At 48.5% G+C, this 21,747-nt stretch overlaps 1 protein-coding gene across 8 annotated transcripts in view; it reads left to right on the top strand.

The window, feature by feature from the left end:
- TNS3 (tensin 3) overlaps nt 1-21,747 on the top strand; it is a 310,203-nt gene that overhangs the window by 37,540 nt on the left and 250,916 nt on the right. For 4 of the 8 annotated variants that reach the window (XM_030932723.1, XM_030932719.1, XM_010374408.2 and 1 more), the window contains exon 2: nt 20,181-20,292. Coding sequence is in view for 3 of the 8 variants with exons in the window: in XM_030932718.1 (XP_030788578.1) it covers nt 10,101-10,178; nt 20,181-20,292 (190 nt within the window). In the remaining 5 variants the exon portion in view is untranslated. Of the gene's footprint in view, nt 1-9,853; nt 10,179-10,668; nt 10,704-20,180; nt 20,293-21,747 lie in introns of those variants that run through there. The other 4 variants (XM_030932718.1, XM_030932716.1, XM_030932717.1 and 1 more) reach the window with 2 other exon arrangements.

The raw sequence follows: 21,747 nt of genomic DNA, 5'->3' as shown, positions 1-21,747 counted from the left end.
AGTAGGGATTACTTTAAGGCAAGAGCATCACACTCAGTTGGGGACCTGGGAGTCCCCGTGTGTGGAAGGGCAGGGCCACCTTCTACTGAACTTTATTTATTTATTTTTTATATTTTTTTTGAGACGGAGTCTCGCTCTGTCGCCCAGGCTGGAGTGCAGTGGCCGGATCTCAGCTCACTGCAAGCTCCGCCTCCCGGGTTCACGCCATTCTCCTGCCTCAGCCTCCCGAGTAGCTGGGACTACAGGCGCCCGCCACCTCGCCCGGCTAGTTTTTTGTATTTTTTAGTAGAGACGGGGTTTCACCATGTTAGCCAGGATGGTCTCAATCTCCTAACCTCGTGATCCGCCCGCCTCGGCCTCCCAAAGTGCTGGGATTACAGGCTTGAGCCACCGCGCCCGGCCCTACTGAACTTTAAATCAGAGGCATTTAATTATTAGCTCCCTTGGAGTGCTGGTGGTGGTGGGACCAGGGCCAGCCTGGAGTTTTTACGAGGGCACGTCTTCCACCTGTATGGGAAGATGGAGTGTTGAGGTTAACTCTGTACTGGTGGGGGATGGCCCTCAAGACCCTGCCTTCTGCTGAGCTTCTCCAGAGCAGGCTCTGACTCTCCAGCCCTGCTTGCCTCACTCCACCCAGGGCATAAAAATACCGACTCGCAGTCGCAATAATAACATAAACAACTTTTGCTTTTAAAAAAACTTCAGGCCGGGCGCGGTGGCTCAAGCCTGTAATCCCAGCACTTTGGGAGGCCGAGACGGGGGGATCACGAGGTCAGGAGATCGAGACCATCCTGGCTAACACGGTGAAACCCCGTCTCTACTAAAAAAAATGCAAAAAACTAGCCGGGCGAGGTGGCGGGCGTCTGTAGCCCCAGCTACTTGGGAGGCTGAGGCAGGAGAATGGCGTGAACCCGGGAGGCGGAGCTTGCAGTGAGCTGAGATCCGGCCTCTGCACTGCAGCGTGGGCGACAGAGCGAGACTCCTTCTCAACAAAAAAAAGAAAGAAAGAAAAAAAAAAACTTCAGTAGTAAGTAGCTAAAATTTGTTAATATTAATAAAAACAGCTCAACTTCTTCAGAAACCATGTATCAGTTTTACACTGTCTGGGAAGAATCTCCCTCCTTACCCTCAAAGCATTAAGGGCTGCAGGAACTCCTCATAGCAGAGGGAAGAGAAGGGATGATTGTGGGTGTGGTACCAGAGCCCCCTCTGTGCACTGTCTGGCATAATCCTCATAAGAAGCTTTTGAAGTCGGTTGCAATTTGATCATCCGCTTTAGCACAGGAAGAAACTGTGGCCCGGAATAATTAATAATAAAACCGCAGGCAGTGAGTAGAGGAGTGGGGTCAGGATCTGCCGCAGCTCTCTGGCCCACCTCGGTCCAGACCTCTTCGGGGAGGCTCCAGGCTACAGGACAGCAGGGCATCTGCCTCTGTCCCCAAATCCCATGGCTCTGTGCTTCTTAACCCAACTATAGATCAGAACCCCCAGGGAGATTGTGAAGAAGTATCACTGCCTAGGGTTCCCCCAGGACTGTGGTGTACTCTGACTGTGATGGAAGTAGTAGGCGTGGAGTTCGTGTGATGTCGTTATGTTTTTAACCAGCTCCTGCAGGGGATTTGAGGAGCAGTGTTGGCTGAGAACTGTCCAGGCTGCTCCTGGGTGGGATCCCCTAGGGCTTCATTACCCACAGTTCCAGATGTGGTCCAGTAGTCATTTTCTGATCTAAGTCAGGGAATGTTGGGGCATTTTCCGTCAAGAAGAAACCGGGGAGGTGTGAAAGGACGGCTCAGTTAGAGAGGTTTCCGAAAGGACACTGGTAACTGAGATGGCTATCTGTGGGTGACCCGCCTGCCAGTGCCCCAGCCTCCACGTGGCAGCCCCCCAAGAGACGGGAGACCAGGTTGGGTCCTCTTACCCTCAGCACCCTGTTTAAGGGTCTGGTGCAGGTTTTGAAGCTGAGCAGGTTGGTAAACTTCCTAGAGCCTTGGGTGCCTTGTCCACATCAAACAGAGTAACAGAGATTTCTATGGGAGGGGAGTGTAGAAAGCCCTCCCGTTTCGTGACCAGTGGCATGGGCTACCATCTAGTTCTTCCTCAGTGTTCTAGAAGAGGCCAGGCTGGCCAATATGGTGAAACCCTGTTTCTACTAAAAATACAAAAATTAGCTGGGCATGGTGGCGCACGCCTGTAGTCCCAGCTACTCAGGAGGCTGAGGCAGGAGAATCACTTGAACCTGGGAGGCGGAGGTTGCAGTGAGCCAAGATCGCACCACACTGCACTCCAGGTGACAGAGCTAGACTCCATCTCAAAAAAAAAAAAAAAAAAAAAAAAGAAAAAAGAAAAGAAAATGCCCTCTTACGCATCTCAATGTATCATCACGGAAGAGTTTAAAAGGCCAGGCACAACACCAACAACTGTGTCCTTTTTCTCCACCCCCCACCCCCGCCGGAGGAAGTGAACATACCTGTTTCCGTTTTTAGTTTTTGAGATGCTCAAAGTGGCAGAGTACGTCCTGACACTATGGATCTCCAGGCTTTTTGTACAAACTAACTCTGCAAGGATTTTCCACTTGGAGTCAACTTGATGGTGAAGAAATGCTTGGCTTGGCAATGAGTGGAAAAGTAAATCGTGATGTCCTCAGCACAGGGTACCTCTTAACTAGACAGTTTCCCGTGTTCTCATTTTTGGTTAGAATAGGTGGGGCAGCTCATTTGACAGGAGGAAACTGACTTGTCGGAAGTGCGGGGATGCTCTGCTCTCCTGTGCTTGGGTTCTGGGACACCCACTGGTAGCAGTAGGTCTGTAAGCTGGACCTGGGGACTTGGGCTTGTGGTTATTTAGCTCTGTGACCTCAGGCAGTTCTGGAAGCTATCACAGTTGGAGGCTGGAAGTCCAAGATCAAGGCTCTGGCAGATTGTCTGGTGAGGGCTGGCTCCTGGTTCATCAAAGGCACCTTCCATCTGTGTCCTCCCATGGCAGAATGGGCAAAGGGTCTTGTGGGATCCCTTTTTTAAAGGCCTTACCCCCATTCATGCAGAGCCTCCCCTCATGACCTAAGCACCTCCCAAAGGCCTCACCTCCTAATATCATCACCTCGTGGGTGAGGATTTCAACATGTGGATTTTGGAGGCACATAGACAGCCCATAGCTGTGGGAGTTCATTTTACCATGAGAAAGGTGTCCTCCGTGCTTGTGAGGGGTGGAGACAGGTGGGCCCTTATTTTTCTCTCAGGCCGGGCACCCCCATCCTCCATCCATGGAGAGGTGAAGGAAGGAAGATGGTCCTGTTGGCAGCCCCTGATTCTTCCTGCTCCTCTGAAGGGAGGGAAGGGGATGAGATCTCACCAGGGACTTGGCTGGAGGAGACTTGGGTGAGCCACCTTCATGTAACACTTTTTTTTTATTCTCCTGTGCACATTCTGTAATGAAACAGCTACTGTTTTGAGCAGGGAAGAGGGAAGAAGCACCCACTGGAGGGTGAATTTTGTAGGGAAAGCATTTTTTATTTACTTCTCAAAGTCAGGAGGAAGGAACTCCATGACTTCCCACTGTTCCCACTATTCCCCAGAGCAGAGGGAAACGGAGAACAAATGCTGGTTTCCCCAGGGTGGGCAAAAACACCATGCGAAGGATGTCAGAAGTCACCATCTGTTTGTCAGAAGAAGTCCCGAAGTGTGGCAGTTGCAGAATGACACTTCATTGAGAGCCTGAGCCTGCACACCCCACGAGGCTCCCATGGGTGGGGAGAGGCTGTGTGCCTGGAAACTCTGTAGCCAATGGAGACGTTTTGGTTAAACTGGTGGAATAAATGCACTCTTCTCTGTGACCAGTGGACTCTCATTCATCACATATCTACTGAGTGTGTGATTTTCATGAGGAGCAGCGTCGTGTAAAGTACAAAGCAGTACTGCTTTTGAGTCCTGCTTTCACCCGAGTGGCTAACTCCGGTTTCAGACCATCTTGAGGGTCAGGCACTTCACAAATGGCATCTTTGATTATTAACACAACTCTGGGAGGTGGACTCCTTGTCCCCTAGGATGTCGCTGGGTCAGTAAGAGCCTGGGTGAAAGCCCCCTCACCACAGGGACTGGAAGCCAGCTCCCCAGCTCTCCAGTCTTTCAGGTGCCCCATGCATATATCCTGAGCCCGGGGACCTCATGTACCCGAAAGTCCTCTGCCGGTCTTCCCCCTCCAGCATGGCCCTGGGGAACAGGTGGGAAGATGTTTGCTGGAAAGGTGAGATGCACATGTGTCTGAACACTTCCCGAGTGTCCCAGAGGGTGAGTGCCCTGGGAGGCACGCTGGCCCTTCTGGATGTGGGATGGAGCACAAGCTAGCTGCACAGAGAACCAGACAGAAGGGAGATCTTGAGAGGGAGGATTTTCCCAAAGTCTGTGCTTGGGCAGGGCCCGGTACAAGACTGGCCTCTGTAGACAGTGCCTGGGCCTCCTGCTCCCCAGTGACCAGCATTCCTGACTTGGAACAAGGAGGGAGGGCCAGGCTCAATTTCTGCAGATGAGAGCTGGCAGCAACTTGCTGATGTCAGAAATTCCTTAAACTGATGGCAGTCTTTTTCAATATCAGAGGCAAAGTGCTTTTTTTTTTTTTTTTTTTTTTTTTTTGAGACACCGTCTTCCACTGTTCCCCAGGGTTGGAGTGCAATGGCACGATCTTGGCTCACTGAAACCTCTGCCTCCTGGGTTCACATGATTCTCCTGCCTCAGCCTCTCGATAGCTGGGATTACAGGCGCCCACCACCACATCTGGTTAATTTTTTTGTATCTTTAGTAGAGACGGGGTTTCACTATGTTGGCCAGACTCGTCTCAAACTCCTGACCTCGTGATCTGCCCGCCCTGGCCTCCCAAAGTGTTGGGATTACAGGCGTGAGCCACCGCGCTTGGCCGCAAAGTGCTTTTAGATGTGCTTTAGGTGGCACATAGGAACTCCCTCACACTCAAACACCCTCAAGCCATGGAGCGGTGGGACTGGCCACATCAGATTTTGTGTCGAGGGGCATGTAGTGGGTAGAGGAAAGCTGGGAGTCATCTGCTCAGAGTGTCTGGGGGCCCCAACTGCAGGCTTGGAATGGAGAATCAGGGCTGGATCCTGCCAGGGCAGGGGCTCTGTGAGCACACGTCGGAGGGACTAAGGATCTGGACTCTCCACCCCTCCCTTGGGTTGTCTGGCCAAAGTGTGCTGAGGATTTGGTTTAGATGATGCCTCTCTGCAGAAACAACCAGTGGTAATGCGTGTTCTCATCTCTGAATCACAGGTGGTGCCGACCGTGGCTTGTCCCATCCAAGGTCATGGTCATCTTGAATCCTTGATTAGGTGGAGACTTAAGGCTTCTCTGTTGTTGACTTACTCTTTTCCCTTTTATAGTAAATAAAGGAAAGTATTTAGAGACTATGTATTCTCTCCAAAGGTCAACCAGCCTGTTAGATTCTGTCTCTCCACCGCACAAAACTTCCAAGTCTTCCATCTCATGATGTGTGTAAGCTGAGACCTTTACCCTGAAGAATAACTGGCTCCCAGGCCTCCCATTGCCTCTCTGAGACTGTCTCCTGCTATTCTCCCTCTCCTCTTCCACCAAGTGGGGAGGTACTTTGAGACCACATAGGCTTTCAGCGTGTGCGGTCATTTACTTCTATCATTTACTTCTATCCGTAGGGACTCAAAAGACTCTTGGATTCGTATTGTGTTCAGTGGGTCATAATCCAATATTACCACTATTTTGATGTCCAGGTCATTTATAGTTTGCCTGGTGGGAGCCTCTACGGGCTGGCCCCTGTATCTTTTTGTTACACATCCATTGTTCTGTGAGTGCTCTCTTACTTTCTGGCCAAAAAGAAGAGATTTCAGGCTCATTGGGGGTGACTGTTGCTATTGGAGCCTCCCTCCGCTCCAAGGACAGAGCTGGGAGTATCTCTCTTGTGTGTGTGTGTGTGCGTGCATGTGTGTGTGTGCACTGGTGTGTATATACACATTCACATCTACTTTGATTTCTAGATGTATCTACATCTCTAGATTGGAAACTGTGAGTCACACCAATATCTGATTACTGTCTTCCAACACAGGGCTTACTATAATGCTCCCCTTTCTAGACTAGCAAGCTTCTCCCCAATGGAAAGGAAGGTGGCTCCCATTTTTCTTCTCACAGATCCTTATGCTCAATCTTCCTGTGCATAACCAATCTTCTGTCACATCTCCACTGCTATGGCCGTCCTCTCGCCTGCACATTTATCTGTGTTTCTAGGGCTGTTGCCCGAGGCTGAGGTTCTCTTACCTAGAGTTTCCATGTCCACTCCTGCTTTCTCCTGAGTGTCCTCCCAGGCTGCCAGGGAGTCTTTCAGGATGAACATACACCTGTGATGCTTTCCTTTTTGCCAGTTAGAGCCCCCTGTGACCTTGGAGTCCAGCCCAGCTCAGTACCGGGGGCTCCTCCCTTGTCACTGCTTTGTGCAATCCTGCTCACCACCCTGTCCTTGCTTCTTGAGCCCTGTCTACCCTCAGCATCCCAACACAGCTGTGCATTAGCCACCCAGCCTTTGGCCAGTTCACCAAACACACGGTGCCTTACCACCGTTGCCTCTCCTCACCTCTTTTCCTGTCTGGAAAGTGCCTGCTTCTGCTTCAAGTCACAGCCCACTTGTCGAGTTCTTCCCATGATCTGGGGACTCCGTGCCCTCTCTTAACGCTGTGTGTAGATCATCCCTCTGGGAGGGGTGGGGTGAGCCAGCCGCTGTACTTCCTCTGACACCAAGCACACACGCTGCTCACATATCTGTGGGTGGAATGCATGATCATGTGTAGGAATGGACGCATAGGAGCAGCCTCCAGTTTCCAATGACAAAACAGGGGCATGAGTGGCCCCTCAGCTCTCTCCCAGGGAACCTTGTACTTGGTGTTAAAGTCTGACTCATGGAAGGGCTCATGTCCCCAGTTCCAGCTGGGTTTCCAACCCAGGTTGAGATATAGCCTCTCTTCCTGATGCCTGGTTTGCTGATGTCTGCCTTAGCTGTCTGGAATCCATCCTCCCAGGGAAGAACCTCGTTTTGTTCCTGGGAACCAGGTGCAGTCAGAAGCTAGGGTGAGACAACCCTGCCAGTAAAAAGCACAGAGGACTGTGGCAAAGCATGAAGAAAATCGGAAGCTGGGTAGCAGCATAGAGCTCACTGTGGCCTTAAGATGGAGTAAGGCCAGTCTGCCACCCAAGTTTTGAGTCTGTGCCTGGAGGAGTTGGCCCCCACCTGCCCTGGCTTCTGAGTCCCTTTGCATCCCCAGACCCTCAGCTACAGCTTACTTCTGGGAGGACTCAGAAGGGTGTGGTCTGAGACAGGCAGTGAACCCCAGTGTTGATGTGGTAGAAATACAGCAAAGCAGAATGTTTTCATTCCTGCACCAGTGTTTATTGCTCCTGCTTGGTGCTGTGTGTGGAAAATCCCAGACAAGGTTAGGACTTCCTATTGGAGGCACAAGACTTATGACCACACTAGAGGGTCAGGGCTCCAACTATCCTTGGGTGGTTCAGCCATGGAGGATGATTAACCAGTCTGGGAGGTCAGATGGGAGGCAGATCTTCAACTGAGCCCAGGACAGCGGTTTTCAGCCAGAAAGGAGAATGGGAGAAGCCCCAAGTGAGCCCAAGGGCGCAAAGCAGAAGGACCCTGGAGTGTAAGAGCCTAGATTGCAAGCCTGGTAGGAGGAGGTCAGAGGGGGGCAGGGAGAGGGGCTGGAGAGGTGGCCTGCTGGAGAATTCGGATTGGCCTTAGGATTGAGCAGTTTCTTGCCAGTGAAAAATCAGTTTGTCGTCCTCACTCGGGAGGTTTATCACATGCATGTTATTTGTTACTAGTAATGAAGTGTGGGAGTTTTCTGAATGGCTCCCCTTTTAAATAAGTAAGAGCAGATTCAGGGTATCCCTGTAATAAAAAGCCACTTTCAACTATTTGCCTTCCACTCTGGCTTGCATGGGCAGTGGGCTGGCCTCTGCTCCCGACCATTGTTCCTGGGTGGACCCCCGAGAGTGTGAATCCTGGTACTCAGGTTGGAGGAGTTTTATCCTGCTGGGGGCTATCTGTTCATTGCTGAATTCAGATTTCTCCCGCCGGTTCCTGTGGGCACCGTGGTAAGGGCGGTGGTAGATCCAGCTGACCTCTGGGCGTGTTTGCCCTGGGTAAACCACGACAGCAGCATGTCCTGTTCTTAGCTGTTTGTAGACACTTCTGTGTACCTGGTATTGTGTCAGATGTGAAGGAATCTGGAATGAATATGATACAGAAGTGTTCTCAGGGAAAGACATTTGAAAAAACTAAAGTTTGGATACGCTATAGGAAAAAAATGATGAATGAATACAGAAAAATGAATGAAGGAATGAATATAGAAAAAGGTGAATAATGATGTCATTTGAAGGACAGGGGGAAATGAGAATGCTTGCTTGTCTGCCAGGTGATGATTTAGTGAGGAATTGGAACCCAGAATGGTGTGTTCTAGGAGGAGGTTTTTTCCTTTGTAATTGAAAGTTGAAGAGCAGCTTTGCTCTTCTACTGCAGAAACAGAAAGATGGATATTTAGTGCCAGAACTTGAGAGGTTAACGTCGGCCAGTTGAATTGATGGCTGGAATTTGCACATATGTCAGCCATAAAGGCCACAACTTAGCCCACCCAGACTGCTCCCCACATCCAAGGCATGTGGAGTTGCACGTGGAGTTGTAGATCTGAAGTTAGAGTGTTGGAGCCACGAAGGCTGAGCTCCGGGACAACACCCCTAGGCTGGGCCTGGAGTGAAGGCCAGTAGTAGGAGTACAGGGTTAGCTGGCCTGAGGCTAGAAGACCCCCTATCCTGCTCTGAGGCAGGGATCTCTTCCCCTGCCCCCGACAGACCACAGGCAGTGGCTTCATCTTGAACATGATCTTTTATTTTCAGTCTTGCCACAAAGCTTCTTGTAGACAGCCAAGATCCACTGCCCCGGGCAGGCTGGTGAAGTCCGACCGGCATTGAAAGGAGGGATCTGCCTGTGGATCTTGCCCAGCTCTCCTCCTGGCGTTTCTAAGTGACCCTTCCTTCAGGATCCTGGCTTGTCCATCTTCTTCCATCACCCTGTCATCTTCACCTCCTGAACTTCGGGTTTCTAATTTCCTTCTAAAATCGCAGACCCATAAAGGAAGACGGGACTCGAGATTTGCTGTGAATTTTCCTGATTTGCCAGGAGCAGGACGGCGGGGGGCGGGGGGGAGGGCGGGGGAGGGATGGGCTGGGAGATAGGGAGGGGGGCAGGGAGGTGCAGCCCAGCCCCCAGGTGTGCAAGGCCCCGGGCGGTCCTGTGCTTTGAGCTTTGCTTGAAATTCTCACCTGGTTAGGCGTGTCCTTTGCAAGGCCAGGTCCTAGTTTTTCCTAGTTGAAGAGACAAATTAGAAAAAAAAGCCTTTCTGCCTTAGTGTTTCCCTACTTTCCACTCCAAATGCCCTGTTTGCTAGTGTAGATTACCAGGGTAGTGCAGATTACTGCTTATTACAGATGCAGAGTTGACTGGATAATAGTCAAGATTTAGAAATTCCGAAAGCCGTAGAGCGTGCCCGGTTTTGATTCTTTCAAGCCCCTCGCCAGCGTTCTCGGAGAGGTTTGAAATCCTAGTAAAGCTGAACCCTGCACCAAGCTCCGCGCGTCCGTAATTCCAGTCAGATGGCGGCTGCAATACCCTGCTCCCTCCGCCTGGAAGGCGTTTCTTCACCCACTTTTCCAGTGTGTGGCGGCTCAGCCTGTGCCTCCGCGCTCGCTCGGAGCTGCGGTTGGGGCGGGCGGGGGAGGGAGGGCTAATTCGTGTCAGATGGAGGGACGCCGTGCGGGACCGTGCTCTCGCGCCTGCCTTTTGTTCCCGGCGTCTGACTTCTGACGGGCAGGAGTGGCCGTGGAGGCGGCGGCGCGCGGCTGGGACTTGGGCCCGCGGCCACGGAGAGCCCTTCGCTCCTCCCGTGTTGGCCATTTCCTGGGACTTGGGTCCGCTGGGAACTCGGGAGGCATCCTCTGCCCCGACCGCCACTGGGGAGGGGTCCTCGCCTGGCCGGGCCGGGGTCCCCGCGGGCGGCAGGGGCGGCCATGCGGCTGCGCGCCCTGACCCCCGGGCCACCGGGAGGGTTCGCGCGCGGAACCCGGGCGCGCCGGCGCCGGCGCCAGGTGAGTGCGGCCCGGAGCTGGGGTGCGGGGCCGGAAGCGCAAGGCACGGGCGCCTTCAGGGCTGCACGCACGTGGGCTGCGCCGGGTGTGCGCTGGTGCCCGTGGACGCTGTGCCGGTGTGTACCCGCCAGTGCTCATGTGTATGCGTGTGCCCTTGTCAGTGCGCATATGTCGGTGTGTGTGTGTGCACCCCTGTCTGCACGTACACGCGTGCGTGCTTGTGAGCGCGCGTCTGTGTGTACAGGCATGTGTACGCTGGTCCGTGCCAGAGTCCTGGTGGGTGCGTGTGTACCCTTGTGGGTACGTGTGTACCCTTGTGTGTGTGCGCGCAGGACAAGGAGCAAGAGGGCCAGTGGAGCTTTGCCTAGTGGGAGCGGCTTCTGGTAAGCGTGGAAGAGGGTCCAGGCTTAGCTCTTTCCAACCCAACAGCCTCTTGAAAAGGCTTCTTGGTTTCCTTTCCCTGCAATGGAATTGGGATTCTGGCCATTACGCAGACCTGCTGTCCCTCGCGTGTTTCTTGCAAAGGTAAAGGGCATTTTAGCTCTTCAATAATGTGGGGGATGCGCTGGGATGTAGGAATCCTTACAGGTTCCCTGGGGGACCGCTTGGGTTCCAGCGGCGCTCTGCGGTCCACAGGACGGCCCTTCACGGTGTTTGAGTTAAACAGAGCGGTCCTGGTTGGCTCCCGCTAGGTTCAGCGCCCATTCCCTAAGTCTAACAATCAGGAATTTATTGCATTTGTTTTTCTGAAACTTTTGTAAGGCTCTGTGGAGTGAAAAACTGTTAAAATTTCAGCTAGTTACTTGAGGTGTACTGCGTTCCCTCTTAAAGTTTAGTGGTCAAACGCTGCTGCTTGGAAGTGTGGGAACAATATGTGCTGGATGTGGAGGGTGTCCCTCTTGCCCCAGATACTGGCTCTCTGTGGGCTGGGAAATATCCCCGAGGCCCGGAAGTGTTCCTGGCTGTTTAATATCAGAGTAAAGTTGGGCTGGGAATGTGTTTTTCATCAGTGTCTGCCTCTCTAGAATGCCTCTGAAGGTTTCCCAGGTGCCTGAATGCCCACCTAAATCCTTTTACTATGGTGGAGCTGAATATTTCCTGAAAGGAAAACATAGCAGGGATTGTGCTGATGCAGCTTTGCACTTTTGCGTGTGTAACCATTTTGCCAGGCGACCTTTAGCCGGGAGAACCTATCCGAGAGGTCCCTGCGGTTTTGCATTTCGGCGGAGTGGAGCATTCATGTGGAGCACCTCCCTGTTCAATTTTGCAGAGATTTTTCTTTCTGAAAAGAGACCTCACAATCAAGACCAGCACTAATTACTGTGTCCCCCTCAGGGAGTCCTTGTGGAACCAGCAGCCTGCTTTCTACCCTTCCAACATTTTGTTCCTAACAATTAAGTGCAATTTAGATTCCTGAACTGAGCCTGCTAAATACTTCAGCATTGCTGCCTCCTCTCCCCCTTTGGGAGAAATGAAAGCACAGTATCAGGTGAAAACAAGGGCAGTCTAATCCCGTCTGGTCTCATTTCACAATAGAGATGTTATGTACAGATGAAGCGTGAGCAGATGTTATTACACTATCTTAAATGAACTCCTGAGGGATCCAGCAATTCAAATGGCTGAGCCCTCGCAGCAGCGCCTCTGCTGTTTCCCTCTTTAAGTTTTCTAGCTGTGGACCAGTGGGCAAGAAAGCTGCAGGAAAACAGTGCCTCTTTCTCCCTGGTTGGAATAAAGGTATTTGTAAGGAATAAAAGGTTACAGTATCTTTCCTTGGCCCACAGACTGTGGCTAATTCATTTGGTCAACAAATATTAATTGAGGGTCCATGGTCCACTGTCTGCCAGGCGCTGGGCAGGGCCCTAAGAGGACAAAGGGGAAAGAGCCTGGTTTCCTGCATCTAGGAAATCTAGCACAGGAGAGAAGGCATATAAACAAATAACTGCAGTATGAGTGAAAAGTATGTACCAGCTGCTGCATTGCAATAGAGAGATGTGTTTGTTGAGTATTTGAATGCTACTCTTGTCTGAGCATGAGACTGGGGCTTGAGGCATATGGGGCCTGAGTCCCATATGCCTCATCCGTTTCCTGTGTGGTGCTGCATCTTGGTTTTGCATCTCACCATCGCGGTTTGTAGACTAGTGGTGATTACCGTAATGACACAGAAGCACTTGGCTAGTGTTACCAACTGCATAATTAGCAGCATCATTATCCTTCTTTTGCAGAGCATTGAACACACAACCTCTGTTACCAGAAAGGATGCAATCTCTTTGAAAAAACCAAATACCAACACAGTAACAACTACATAATAACAGTGCCTTAAATGTATGTAGATACTTATAGAATAGTCTGTTATATACAGTGGTGGTTCTGTCTTGGCCGCAAATTGGAATCACGGGATGGAGTTGGGGTTGGGGGGGGTTTGACAACATTCCAGTGTTCTGATAACCTCCAGGTAATCTGATTTAATTGGTCTGGGGTGGAGACTGGGTCAGCTGTTTTAAAAACTGCCCCAGTGATTCCTATGAACTGATAGGTGGTATAGCATTTGGTCATTTATAATAGCTGTTAAGAGACAGGAGGGGGAGGATATATTTTCTATTTAAGAGAGGTTGTGACTTGTCCTGGGCCACGGAGCCTGTAGTGTACGTATCAGAACTTATGTGAAGGTTTCTGCTTGGTTCGGGACACTGTCCTTTACTTTCCTTTTTTTTTTTTTTTTTTTTTTGAGACAGAGTCTCACTCTGTCAACCTAGGCTGGAATGCAATGGCATAATCTCAGCTCACTGCAGTCCCCGCCTCCCTGGTTCAAGCAATTCTCCTGCCTCAGCCTCCCAAGTAGCTGGGATTACAGGTGCCTGCCACCACGCCTGGCTAATTTTTGTATTTTTAGTAGAGATGGGATTTTGCCGTGTTGGCCAGATTGGTCTTCAACTCCTGAGCTCAGGTGATCCACCCGCCTCGGCCTCCCAAAGTGCTAGGATTACAGGCATGAGCCACCACGCCTGGCCATGAAGTTTTTTATTAGGTGATTGTATTGGTCCATTTTCATGCTGCTAATGAAGACATACCTGAGACTGGGCAATTTATACAGGAAAAAGGGCTTAATGGACTCAGTTCCACGTGTTGGGAAGGCCTCACAATCATTTTGGAAGGTGAAAGGCACATCTCACATGGCAGCAGGCAAAGAGAGAGAGTTTGTGCAGAGAATCTCCCCCTTATAAAACCATCAGATCTCATGAGAATTATTCATTATCACGAGAACACCACAGGAAAGACCTGCCCCCATGATTCAGTTACCTCCCACTGGGTCCCTCCCACACCACATGGGAATTCAAGATGAGATTTGGGTGGGGACTTAGTTAAACCATATCAGTGATTACACGTTTAGGATTGTTACGTGTTCTTGATGAATCAATCCTTTTATTATTATGAGAGGACTTTCTATATCCTTGGTAATTTTCTTTGATCTGTAGCCTATTTTGTCTAATATAGCCACTCCAACTTCCCTTTGATTAAAGTCAGCAAGGGTACCTCTCTTTTCTAGCCTTTGTCTTAAAAAAAAAAAAAAATGGCCTGGTGTGGGGGCTCACGCCTGTAATCCCAGCACTTTGGGAGGCTGAGGTAGGTGGATCATGAGGTCAGGAGTTTGAGACCAGTCTCACCAACATGGTGAAACCCTGTCTCTACTAGAAATACAAGAAGTAGCTGGGCACGGTGGCAGGCACCTGTAATCCCAGCTACTTGGGAGGCGGAGGCAGAGGTTGCAGTGAGCCAAGATTGAGCCACTGTACTCCAGTGTGGGCAACAGAGCAAGACTCGGGAAAAAAAAAATACATATATATATATAAATATATATATATAATCTGACAACTTTTGTTGACTTATAATTGAGATATTTAGACTATTTACATAAATATGATTACTAATGTGGCAAGGTTTGAATCTGTCATCCTGCTACTTGTTTTCTATTTCTCCTACCTATTATTTGTTCTGCTTTTTCTCTTATTTCCTTTTGCCATTTGGATTAATTGAATACTTTTTATTATTTCATTTTATCTCTCTTGTTTGCTTATTACCTATAGTTCATGATTTTAGTGGTTGCTCTAGGGTTTATACTATACCTCTGTAACATCATAGGCTACCTTCAAGTGATACTATATCCACTCCATGAATACCACGAGAGCCTTATAATAGTGTTATGGGATCTTTGGAGTGTCCATTTGCTGGCTGGAAACCTCTGTGGCCAGTGACATCTTTGCCTGAGTTCTTGTCCTGTGTCCACGAGTAATGAGGTATGCAGACAGGGGAAGGGTGAAGAAGATGAAGATAAATTTTATTAAGTGTTAAACAGCTTAGAGGAGACCCACAGTGTCCTCGTCTCTGTAGGCAGGTCATCCCGGCCTCTGCTGCTCTCAGCAGAGAGGAGGCCCTAGAGAGGGTAGTTCCTCTGCAGCTGCAAGTCCCAACATCTCTGCAGGTCTCTGAAGCTCTCAGCAGAGAGGTTAGCTTCTCTGTGCAGCTGGTCTCTTGTGGTCTACCCATTCTCTCTGTCCTCTCTCTTGCTCTGGCTGAACCTGGAAAAGCCCTTGGAGGAGAGGAAGTGCCTGCTGATTGGTCCATGGGTGGCCATGGGCGGGCTGGAAGAGGCACCATGAGTCCCTATTCCAGTCTGTGGGACCTGCAGCCCGTCCCCAGCCTACAGGCCCTCCCTGGCCTGAAGGTGGGGCCTTACTGAGGACCCACCCCCTTCTGCCCAGGACTTTGCCTCCTGCTGCCATTCAAGGCCTTGGAACTCCTCCCCAATCCCACTCTGAGATCAGAGGTGGGGGGCCAGGAGAGGAGACAAGCCAGGCAGCCAGAACAGACACTCCTGAGCCAGCAGTGATGGGAAGGGGGGCTTCCCATGCTCCCGAGGGTGCAGGTCTTAGAGATGCCTCGGTCCTGTGCCTGGGAGGGTGGCTACAGCTGCCTGCACTCAGGGAGCTCCTGCTTGTCTCCGGTTCCTGCCTGCTTGGTGGAGTGGGAGGCCCAGGTCTGCAGCCCTGGATGGCGGCTGCAGCTGCACCCTGGGGGTGCAGATTCTGCCTGCTTGTGGCCCCATCCCAGAACACAGGGAAGCTTGTATCTACAGCTGCAGTTTGGGCAGCTGCAGTGGCACCCAGGGAGTTCCCATCGTGACTCCCATCGGCTCCATGGAGAGTGCAGCCCCAGCCACGCCCCCCTGCTGCAGCCAGCGTGATAGTAGCAACCGCTGTCATCAGTAGTATATTTCCTTTTCTTCTTTCCTGAACTTTGTGCCATTTCATCAGAAAATTTACTTTTACATAAAAGTATGTCATATGTCACATTACACTATTGTTTAAACAGTTAATTATGTTTTGATGAGCTTTAAATAGTAAGAAAAACTCATACATTTACCTGTATAATTAGCATTTCTGGTGCTCTTCATTTGTGGGTATAAAGCCATAATTCCATCTGCCGTGTCCTTTTTGCCCAAGCACTGTCTTTAATATGTTGTATGTGTCGGCTGGGGTTTTTTTTTTTGGGGTCTTTATTTGTGTATCTTTTTTTTTTTTTTTTTTTTTTTACATATTTTAATAAGTTTTTGGTTCACTTTTATTTTTAAGAGCTATTTTTGTTGAGTACAGAATTCTAGACTGACAGGTTTTCTTTCAGTATTTTGTTTTATTTTATTTTGTTTTTTTTTTTTAACTTTTAGGTTCAGGGTGCATGTGCGGGTTTATTATATAGGTAAGTTGTGTGTCATGGGGGTTTGGTGTACAGATTATTTCCTCCCCCAGGTAATAAGCATAGTACTCGATGGAGGTGGTTTTTCAGTCTTCACCCTCCTCCCACCCTCCACCCTCCTCCCACCCTCCACCCTCCTCCCACCCTCCACCCTCCTCCCACCCTCCACCCTCAAGTAGGCCTTGGTGTCTGTTCTCTTCTTTGTGTCCATCTTTCGGTATTTTCTATTACACTGCTGTCTTCTCACTTATATTTTTTAGAACAATGAGAAACCTGCTGTCCTAATGGTTGGTCCCCTGCATGTAACGTGTCTTTTGGCCCAGTGGTTGTTTTTAAGGTTTTTTTCTTTGTTACTGGGTTTAAGCAATTTGATTATTGTATGCCTTATGCCTTGGGGTAGTTCCTGCCACATTTCTTGTGCTAGACATACATATATGTAGACACATATATATCTACATGTCTATATATATAGATGTGTATGTGTGTGTGTATATATATATTTTTTTTTTGAGATAGAGTTTTGCTCTTGTTGCCCAGGCTGGAGTGCAATGGTGCAATCTCGGCTCACTGCAACCTCCACCTCCTGGGTTCAAGCAATTCTCCTGCCCTAGCCTCCCGAGTAGCTGGGATTACAGGTGCCACCACTATGCCCGGCTAACTTTTTGTATTTTTAGTAGACACCATGCCCGGCTGATTTTTTGTATTTTTAGTAGACTGTGTTGCTCAGGCTGGTCTGGAACCCCTGACCTCAGGTGATCCAGCCGCCTCTGCCTCCCAAAGAGCTCGGATTACAGGTGTGAGCTACCGGGCTTGGCCAAGAAATTTATTGAGTTTCTTGGATCTGTGGGTTTATAATTTTCCTCCTGGTTTGAAAACGTTTCAGCCATTGTTTTTTCAAAGATTCCCGCTTTCCTGCCCTTCTCTGTCAAAGTGTCCGTTACATGTATGTTATGTTGTTCAAAGTTCTCCCACAGCTTACTGATGTTTGTTTATTTATTTATTTAGGTTGTCTCATCTCTGTGTGTTTATGTTGGGAGGTTTGTACTGTGATGTCTTCAAGTTCATTCACCTGTGCTTCTGCAGGATCTAATCTACCAGTAATCTCATCTAGTGTATCTTGCATCTCATATTCTTACATTTTCTTTGATTTGGATCTTTTTATGTTTTTCAGGTCTCTACTTAACTTTTTAGCATACAGAATAGTTATAAGAGCCCTTTTTAACATCCTTGCCTACTAATTCCAACATCTCTGTTAGTTCTGGGGCAGTTTCAGTTGATTGATTTTTTTGTTTTCTTATTATCAGCCGTGTTTTCCTGTCTCTGAGTGCCTGATAATTTTAGACTAGGTAGTAGACACCGAGAACCTTACCTTGGGGCTAGGTATTTTTGTGCTGAATATTATTTGTATTCCTGCAGGTATTCTTGAGCTTTGTTCTGGGTTGCAGTTAAATTACTTGGGAAGAGTTTGATTCTTTTTGATAGTGGTTTTCTGATAGGGTGGGAAGACAGGAGGAGTATTTAGTCTAGAGCTAATTATTTCCCCCAGTCTAGAGTTAATTATTCCTCTCTAGTGGGCAAGATCCTTTGTTTTCTATGAGATCCTCCGTGAATTTTGAGGTTTCCTGGTCTATCAAATAGGCACTCTTTCCAGCTCTGTGTGAGCACTGGACACTGTTTCTTCTAATCCTGTCTGGTGGTTCTTTCCCCAGCTTGGGTAGCATACACATACATGCGCGCACACACACACACGTGTGTGTGTTTGGACTCATCAGTACTCAACTGAAGACTTCAAAAGGGACCTTCTGCAGGCAGGTGGGTCTTCAGAGCTCCTTGCAGTTCTCTGTTCTGTGGTACTCTGTCTAGCAAACTCTTGCTGCCTTCTTCTCCCTGGACTCTTAGTGCCTTCTCCCCAACCCAGGCAGTACTCTGGGCTCAACCCGGGGTCTCTCTTCCTTAGCCACATCCTGGAAACCCACTCAGGGCAGCAATCTAGGGGCAGTTGTGGAGTTTGCTTTATTCTTTCTTGTCTTTGAGGTATCACCATTCTCCATTTTCTGTGTAGTGCCTTAAAGACATCTTTTCATGTATTTTCTACAATTTTTGGTTATTGCAAGTGAGGATAAGTCCAGTTCCTGGTACTACATCAAATCAAAAGAGGAAATTTATAGATGGAGTCTCGTTCTATCACCCAGGCTGTACTGCAGTGGCGCAATCTTGGCTCACTGCAACCTCCGCCTCCTGAGTTCAAGCGATTCTCCTGCCCCAGCCTCCTGAATAGCTGGGACTACAGGCACGTACCACCACGACCAGCTAATTTTTGTATTTTTAGTAGAGATGGGGTTTCACTATATTGGCCAGGCTGGTCTCGAACTCCTGACCTAAGGTGATCAACCCGCCTCAGCCTCCCAAAGTGCTAGGATTACAGGTGTGAGCCACCATGCCCAGCCGTATAGATTTTTTTTTTTTTTTTTTTTGAGCTGGAGTCTCTCTCTGTCATCCAGGCTGGAGTGCAGTGGTGCAATCTCAGGTCACTGCAAGCTCCGCCTCCTGGGTTCACGCCATTCTCCTGCCTCAGCTTCCCGAGGAGCTGGGACTACAGGCGCCCACCACCACACCTGGCTAATTTTTTGTATTTTTAGTAGAGACTGAGTTTGACTGTATTAGCCAGGATGTTCTCGATCTCCTGACCTCGTGATCTGCCCACCTCGGCCTCCCAAAGTGCTGGGATTACAGGCCTGAGCCACTGTGCCCGGCTGATATTTTTTTTTAAAAATAAAAATGCTGTCACATAGCTTAACATTATTTTACCATATCTTCAACACTATATTACTAGTATTTTTCCAGGATTGTGTCTTTATTAACATACTGTATTTTCAACTTTCTTATAAGTCTTTAGAGAGTAAAATGTAAAAATCTTAGGCTTGCAGCTTAAGGACTTTAAATACGGGTATCCCTGTGTAAGCATCACCCAGAGTGGGAATTCAAACACTTTCTCCACCAAGAAAGCCTCCTCATGCCCTTTGTAGACACTACACACACCCTTCGAGGTAACCATTATTAATTCTATTAAGGTAGACTGCCTGCTTGTGAACAGTCTGTAAATTGGGTCACTCACTGTGTACTCCTGCACCTGGCATCTCTCAGTTAGGGTAATGCTTTTTGATGTTCATCCATGTTGTTACACTTGTAGTGGTTTGTGCTTATATATTCCTGAACAGTATTCCATTGTATGGATATACCATAGTTATTTTTATCTGTTCTTATGATGGACATTTGGGTTATATAAAGCTGTTATGACCATTCTTTCTCTTGTGGACATAGGCTTTTATTTGTCTTTAGTGTAAATAAGAATGGAATTGCTGAGTCATAGGATAGGTGTATGTTTAAGTTTATAAGAAATTGTCAAACTGTTTTCTAAAGTAGTTGTACCATTTATTCCACATTCTAAATACCATTTTGTCTTTTCAAAGACATTTAATTATTCCAGTGGGTGAGCAATGGCCTCAGTGAATCCATATGGATATTAGGTTCTGACAGAATACACAGTCACATATCAGCAAATAGGTATGATTGGTGCTTGACTCTAAAAGCAAATTGAATTCTTACAAGGTTATCATATAGTGGTGAGCCTTGGCTGTATAAACATGAATAGGTAGCTGAGGGGTTAATTTTCCCAAGTGCTAATGCTTGTAATTGTGTTTGAGGAAGAACCACATGTGTGTCACAGGCTGGACTGCCTCTTCTTCTGCAGAAGAGCTCAGAGAGGCTCAACAGCTTCATAGTGATTCTGGAACACCTTTGAACCAGGAAAGCCAGTTGACTTCCTCGTAACATAATTGTGCTGTTTTGCTAATTAATCTTTCCAGAAAATAAAGGGTTGAGAGTCTAGAAGTGTGTGTGGATTACTTGGTCCCAGAAGTGGGTGGATCTGTGGCTCAAGTCTGGAAGGGAGTGCATTTTCAGGTGGTGATGTTGGTTGATGTAATGTTTCTAGGCACCCCATGTGGGGATTGATGAGTTAGGTGAGAGTGAACATCCGTCTAGGACTCTGGAACTGGGAATGCTAACAGGGTATCCATGGGTCGTGTTGGGACCCGAGACACCGAAATGGTTTATTGTTCTCTGTTCGCTTGGTGAAGTTCCTGTTTTTGCTCTTTACAAATTCCACTAGATTTATTATCTCCCGAAAAGGAAAAGAAAAAAGAAACAAACTATGAGATGAAACGTTGACAATGTCTTCCTTTACTTTTTCAGCCAGAAGAATTAACCTCAAGTCTGCACACTTTTAAGAACAAGGCCTTTAAAAAATCCAAAGTGTGTGGAGTTTGCAAACAAATTATTGACGGTCAAGGTATTTCATGCCGAGGTAAGTCTGTGTTTATGATTCTCTTGCTGATTAGTCCAAAGCAAAACAAACAAAAAACAAAATGAAAACTTTTTTTTTCCGGAGTTTCCGAAAGTTAGATCATGGAATTCCCCTTCTTAGCTTATGTGTTCCCCTCCCCCCCATCCCCTTACTTAGCAGGGGCCAACTGTATTTACACAGATAGGTGCTCATGAGGACATTTTTACAGAAAGAGCAGAGTTCCCCGATGGGAGAGGAGGCAGCAGTTTGTAAATTAATAATTTATTCTCGGGTCTGTTCTGAAGTGTCAGTAACTCAGGTTATTTAGTTTGACTTTTAGATCTCTTACTCAAGTTTGCAAATGAAATTTTTCTGTTTTTAGAATTTGGGTTCATTTTGGTATGGCCTCTTTCAGATTCTGTCACTAAACTAAGCCACCAGCTTGGGTACTTGATATTTAGACATCAAGTAATGAATGGAACTTGCCAATTCTTTTTTGTGACTGCGCATTAATAAATCTAGTAAGAGACGTGTGACTGTAATGAATGTGAGAATGGTGGGGGGCATGGACTGCTGGGAGGACCAATGGCGTACACCACACAGAGGGAGTCACTAGGAGAACGAGGCCCTTGGAGAGTGCTGGGGCTGCTCTTTGGGGTCATTTCATCTGCAGGGTTGGAGATTTCCTCTAGAAAATGTGCAGAGTCTCAGCCTGTAGGCTTCTGTGCTGTTGGGACCTTCCCCTCAGTGCCTTCCTCCCTGCAGACCTCCAGCAGGTGGTCCCTGATGACCTTTTTAGAGTAGGGTGCCTATGGTGGAAAGATGCATGCAGTCAAACCTTAATGGGTTGAGGATGTGACCAGGGGCCTCTAAGGGGCTCTTGGGATTCTTTTGCAATTCAAAGGCCTGAGCCTACGTGAGAAGACTCGGGTGTCCCCCTATGATTTGGCCCCTTGGAGAAGTCAGTGCTGAAGAATGTGTTGGATAAGTGGTGGGTACCTGCCACCCTGGTGTCTAAGTAGAAGCCAAAGACCAGGGAGCCATCTGTGTAATTCATCTAGATCTGCATCCAAGGCAGAGAACAGGAGCTATAGTGTACTCTGAGCCAACTGATATGACATCCTGTGATTAAAACCTTTTTTTTTTTTTTTTTTTTTTTGAGACAGGGTCTCACTCTGTCATCCAGATGGGAGTGCAGTGACATGATCAGGGCTCACTGCAGCCTTGACCTCCTGGGCCCAAGCCATCCTCCCACCTCACCCTCTCCGGTAGCTGTACTGTAGGCGTGCACCACATGCCCAGCTAATTTTCTTACTTTTTTAGAGACAGAGTCTCATTATGTTGTCCAGGCTGGTTTTGAACTCTTGGCCTCGAGTGATTCTCCTGCCTTAGCCTCCCAAAGTGCTGGGATTACAGGTGTGAGCCACTGTGTTTTAAGCCCATATTTGCAAATGGCACTGCACTGGGTGATATCTT

Source organism: Rhinopithecus roxellana, chromosome 6, assembly GCF_007565055.1.
Source record: "Rhinopithecus roxellana isolate Shanxi Qingling chromosome 6, ASM756505v1, whole genome shotgun sequence".
In the NCBI taxonomy this organism is placed as follows: Eukaryota; Metazoa; Chordata; class Mammalia; order Primates; family Cercopithecidae; genus Rhinopithecus; species Rhinopithecus roxellana.
The sequence above is the reverse complement of the archived record's forward strand: the minus strand, read 5'-3'. Positions and strand labels throughout refer to the sequence as shown.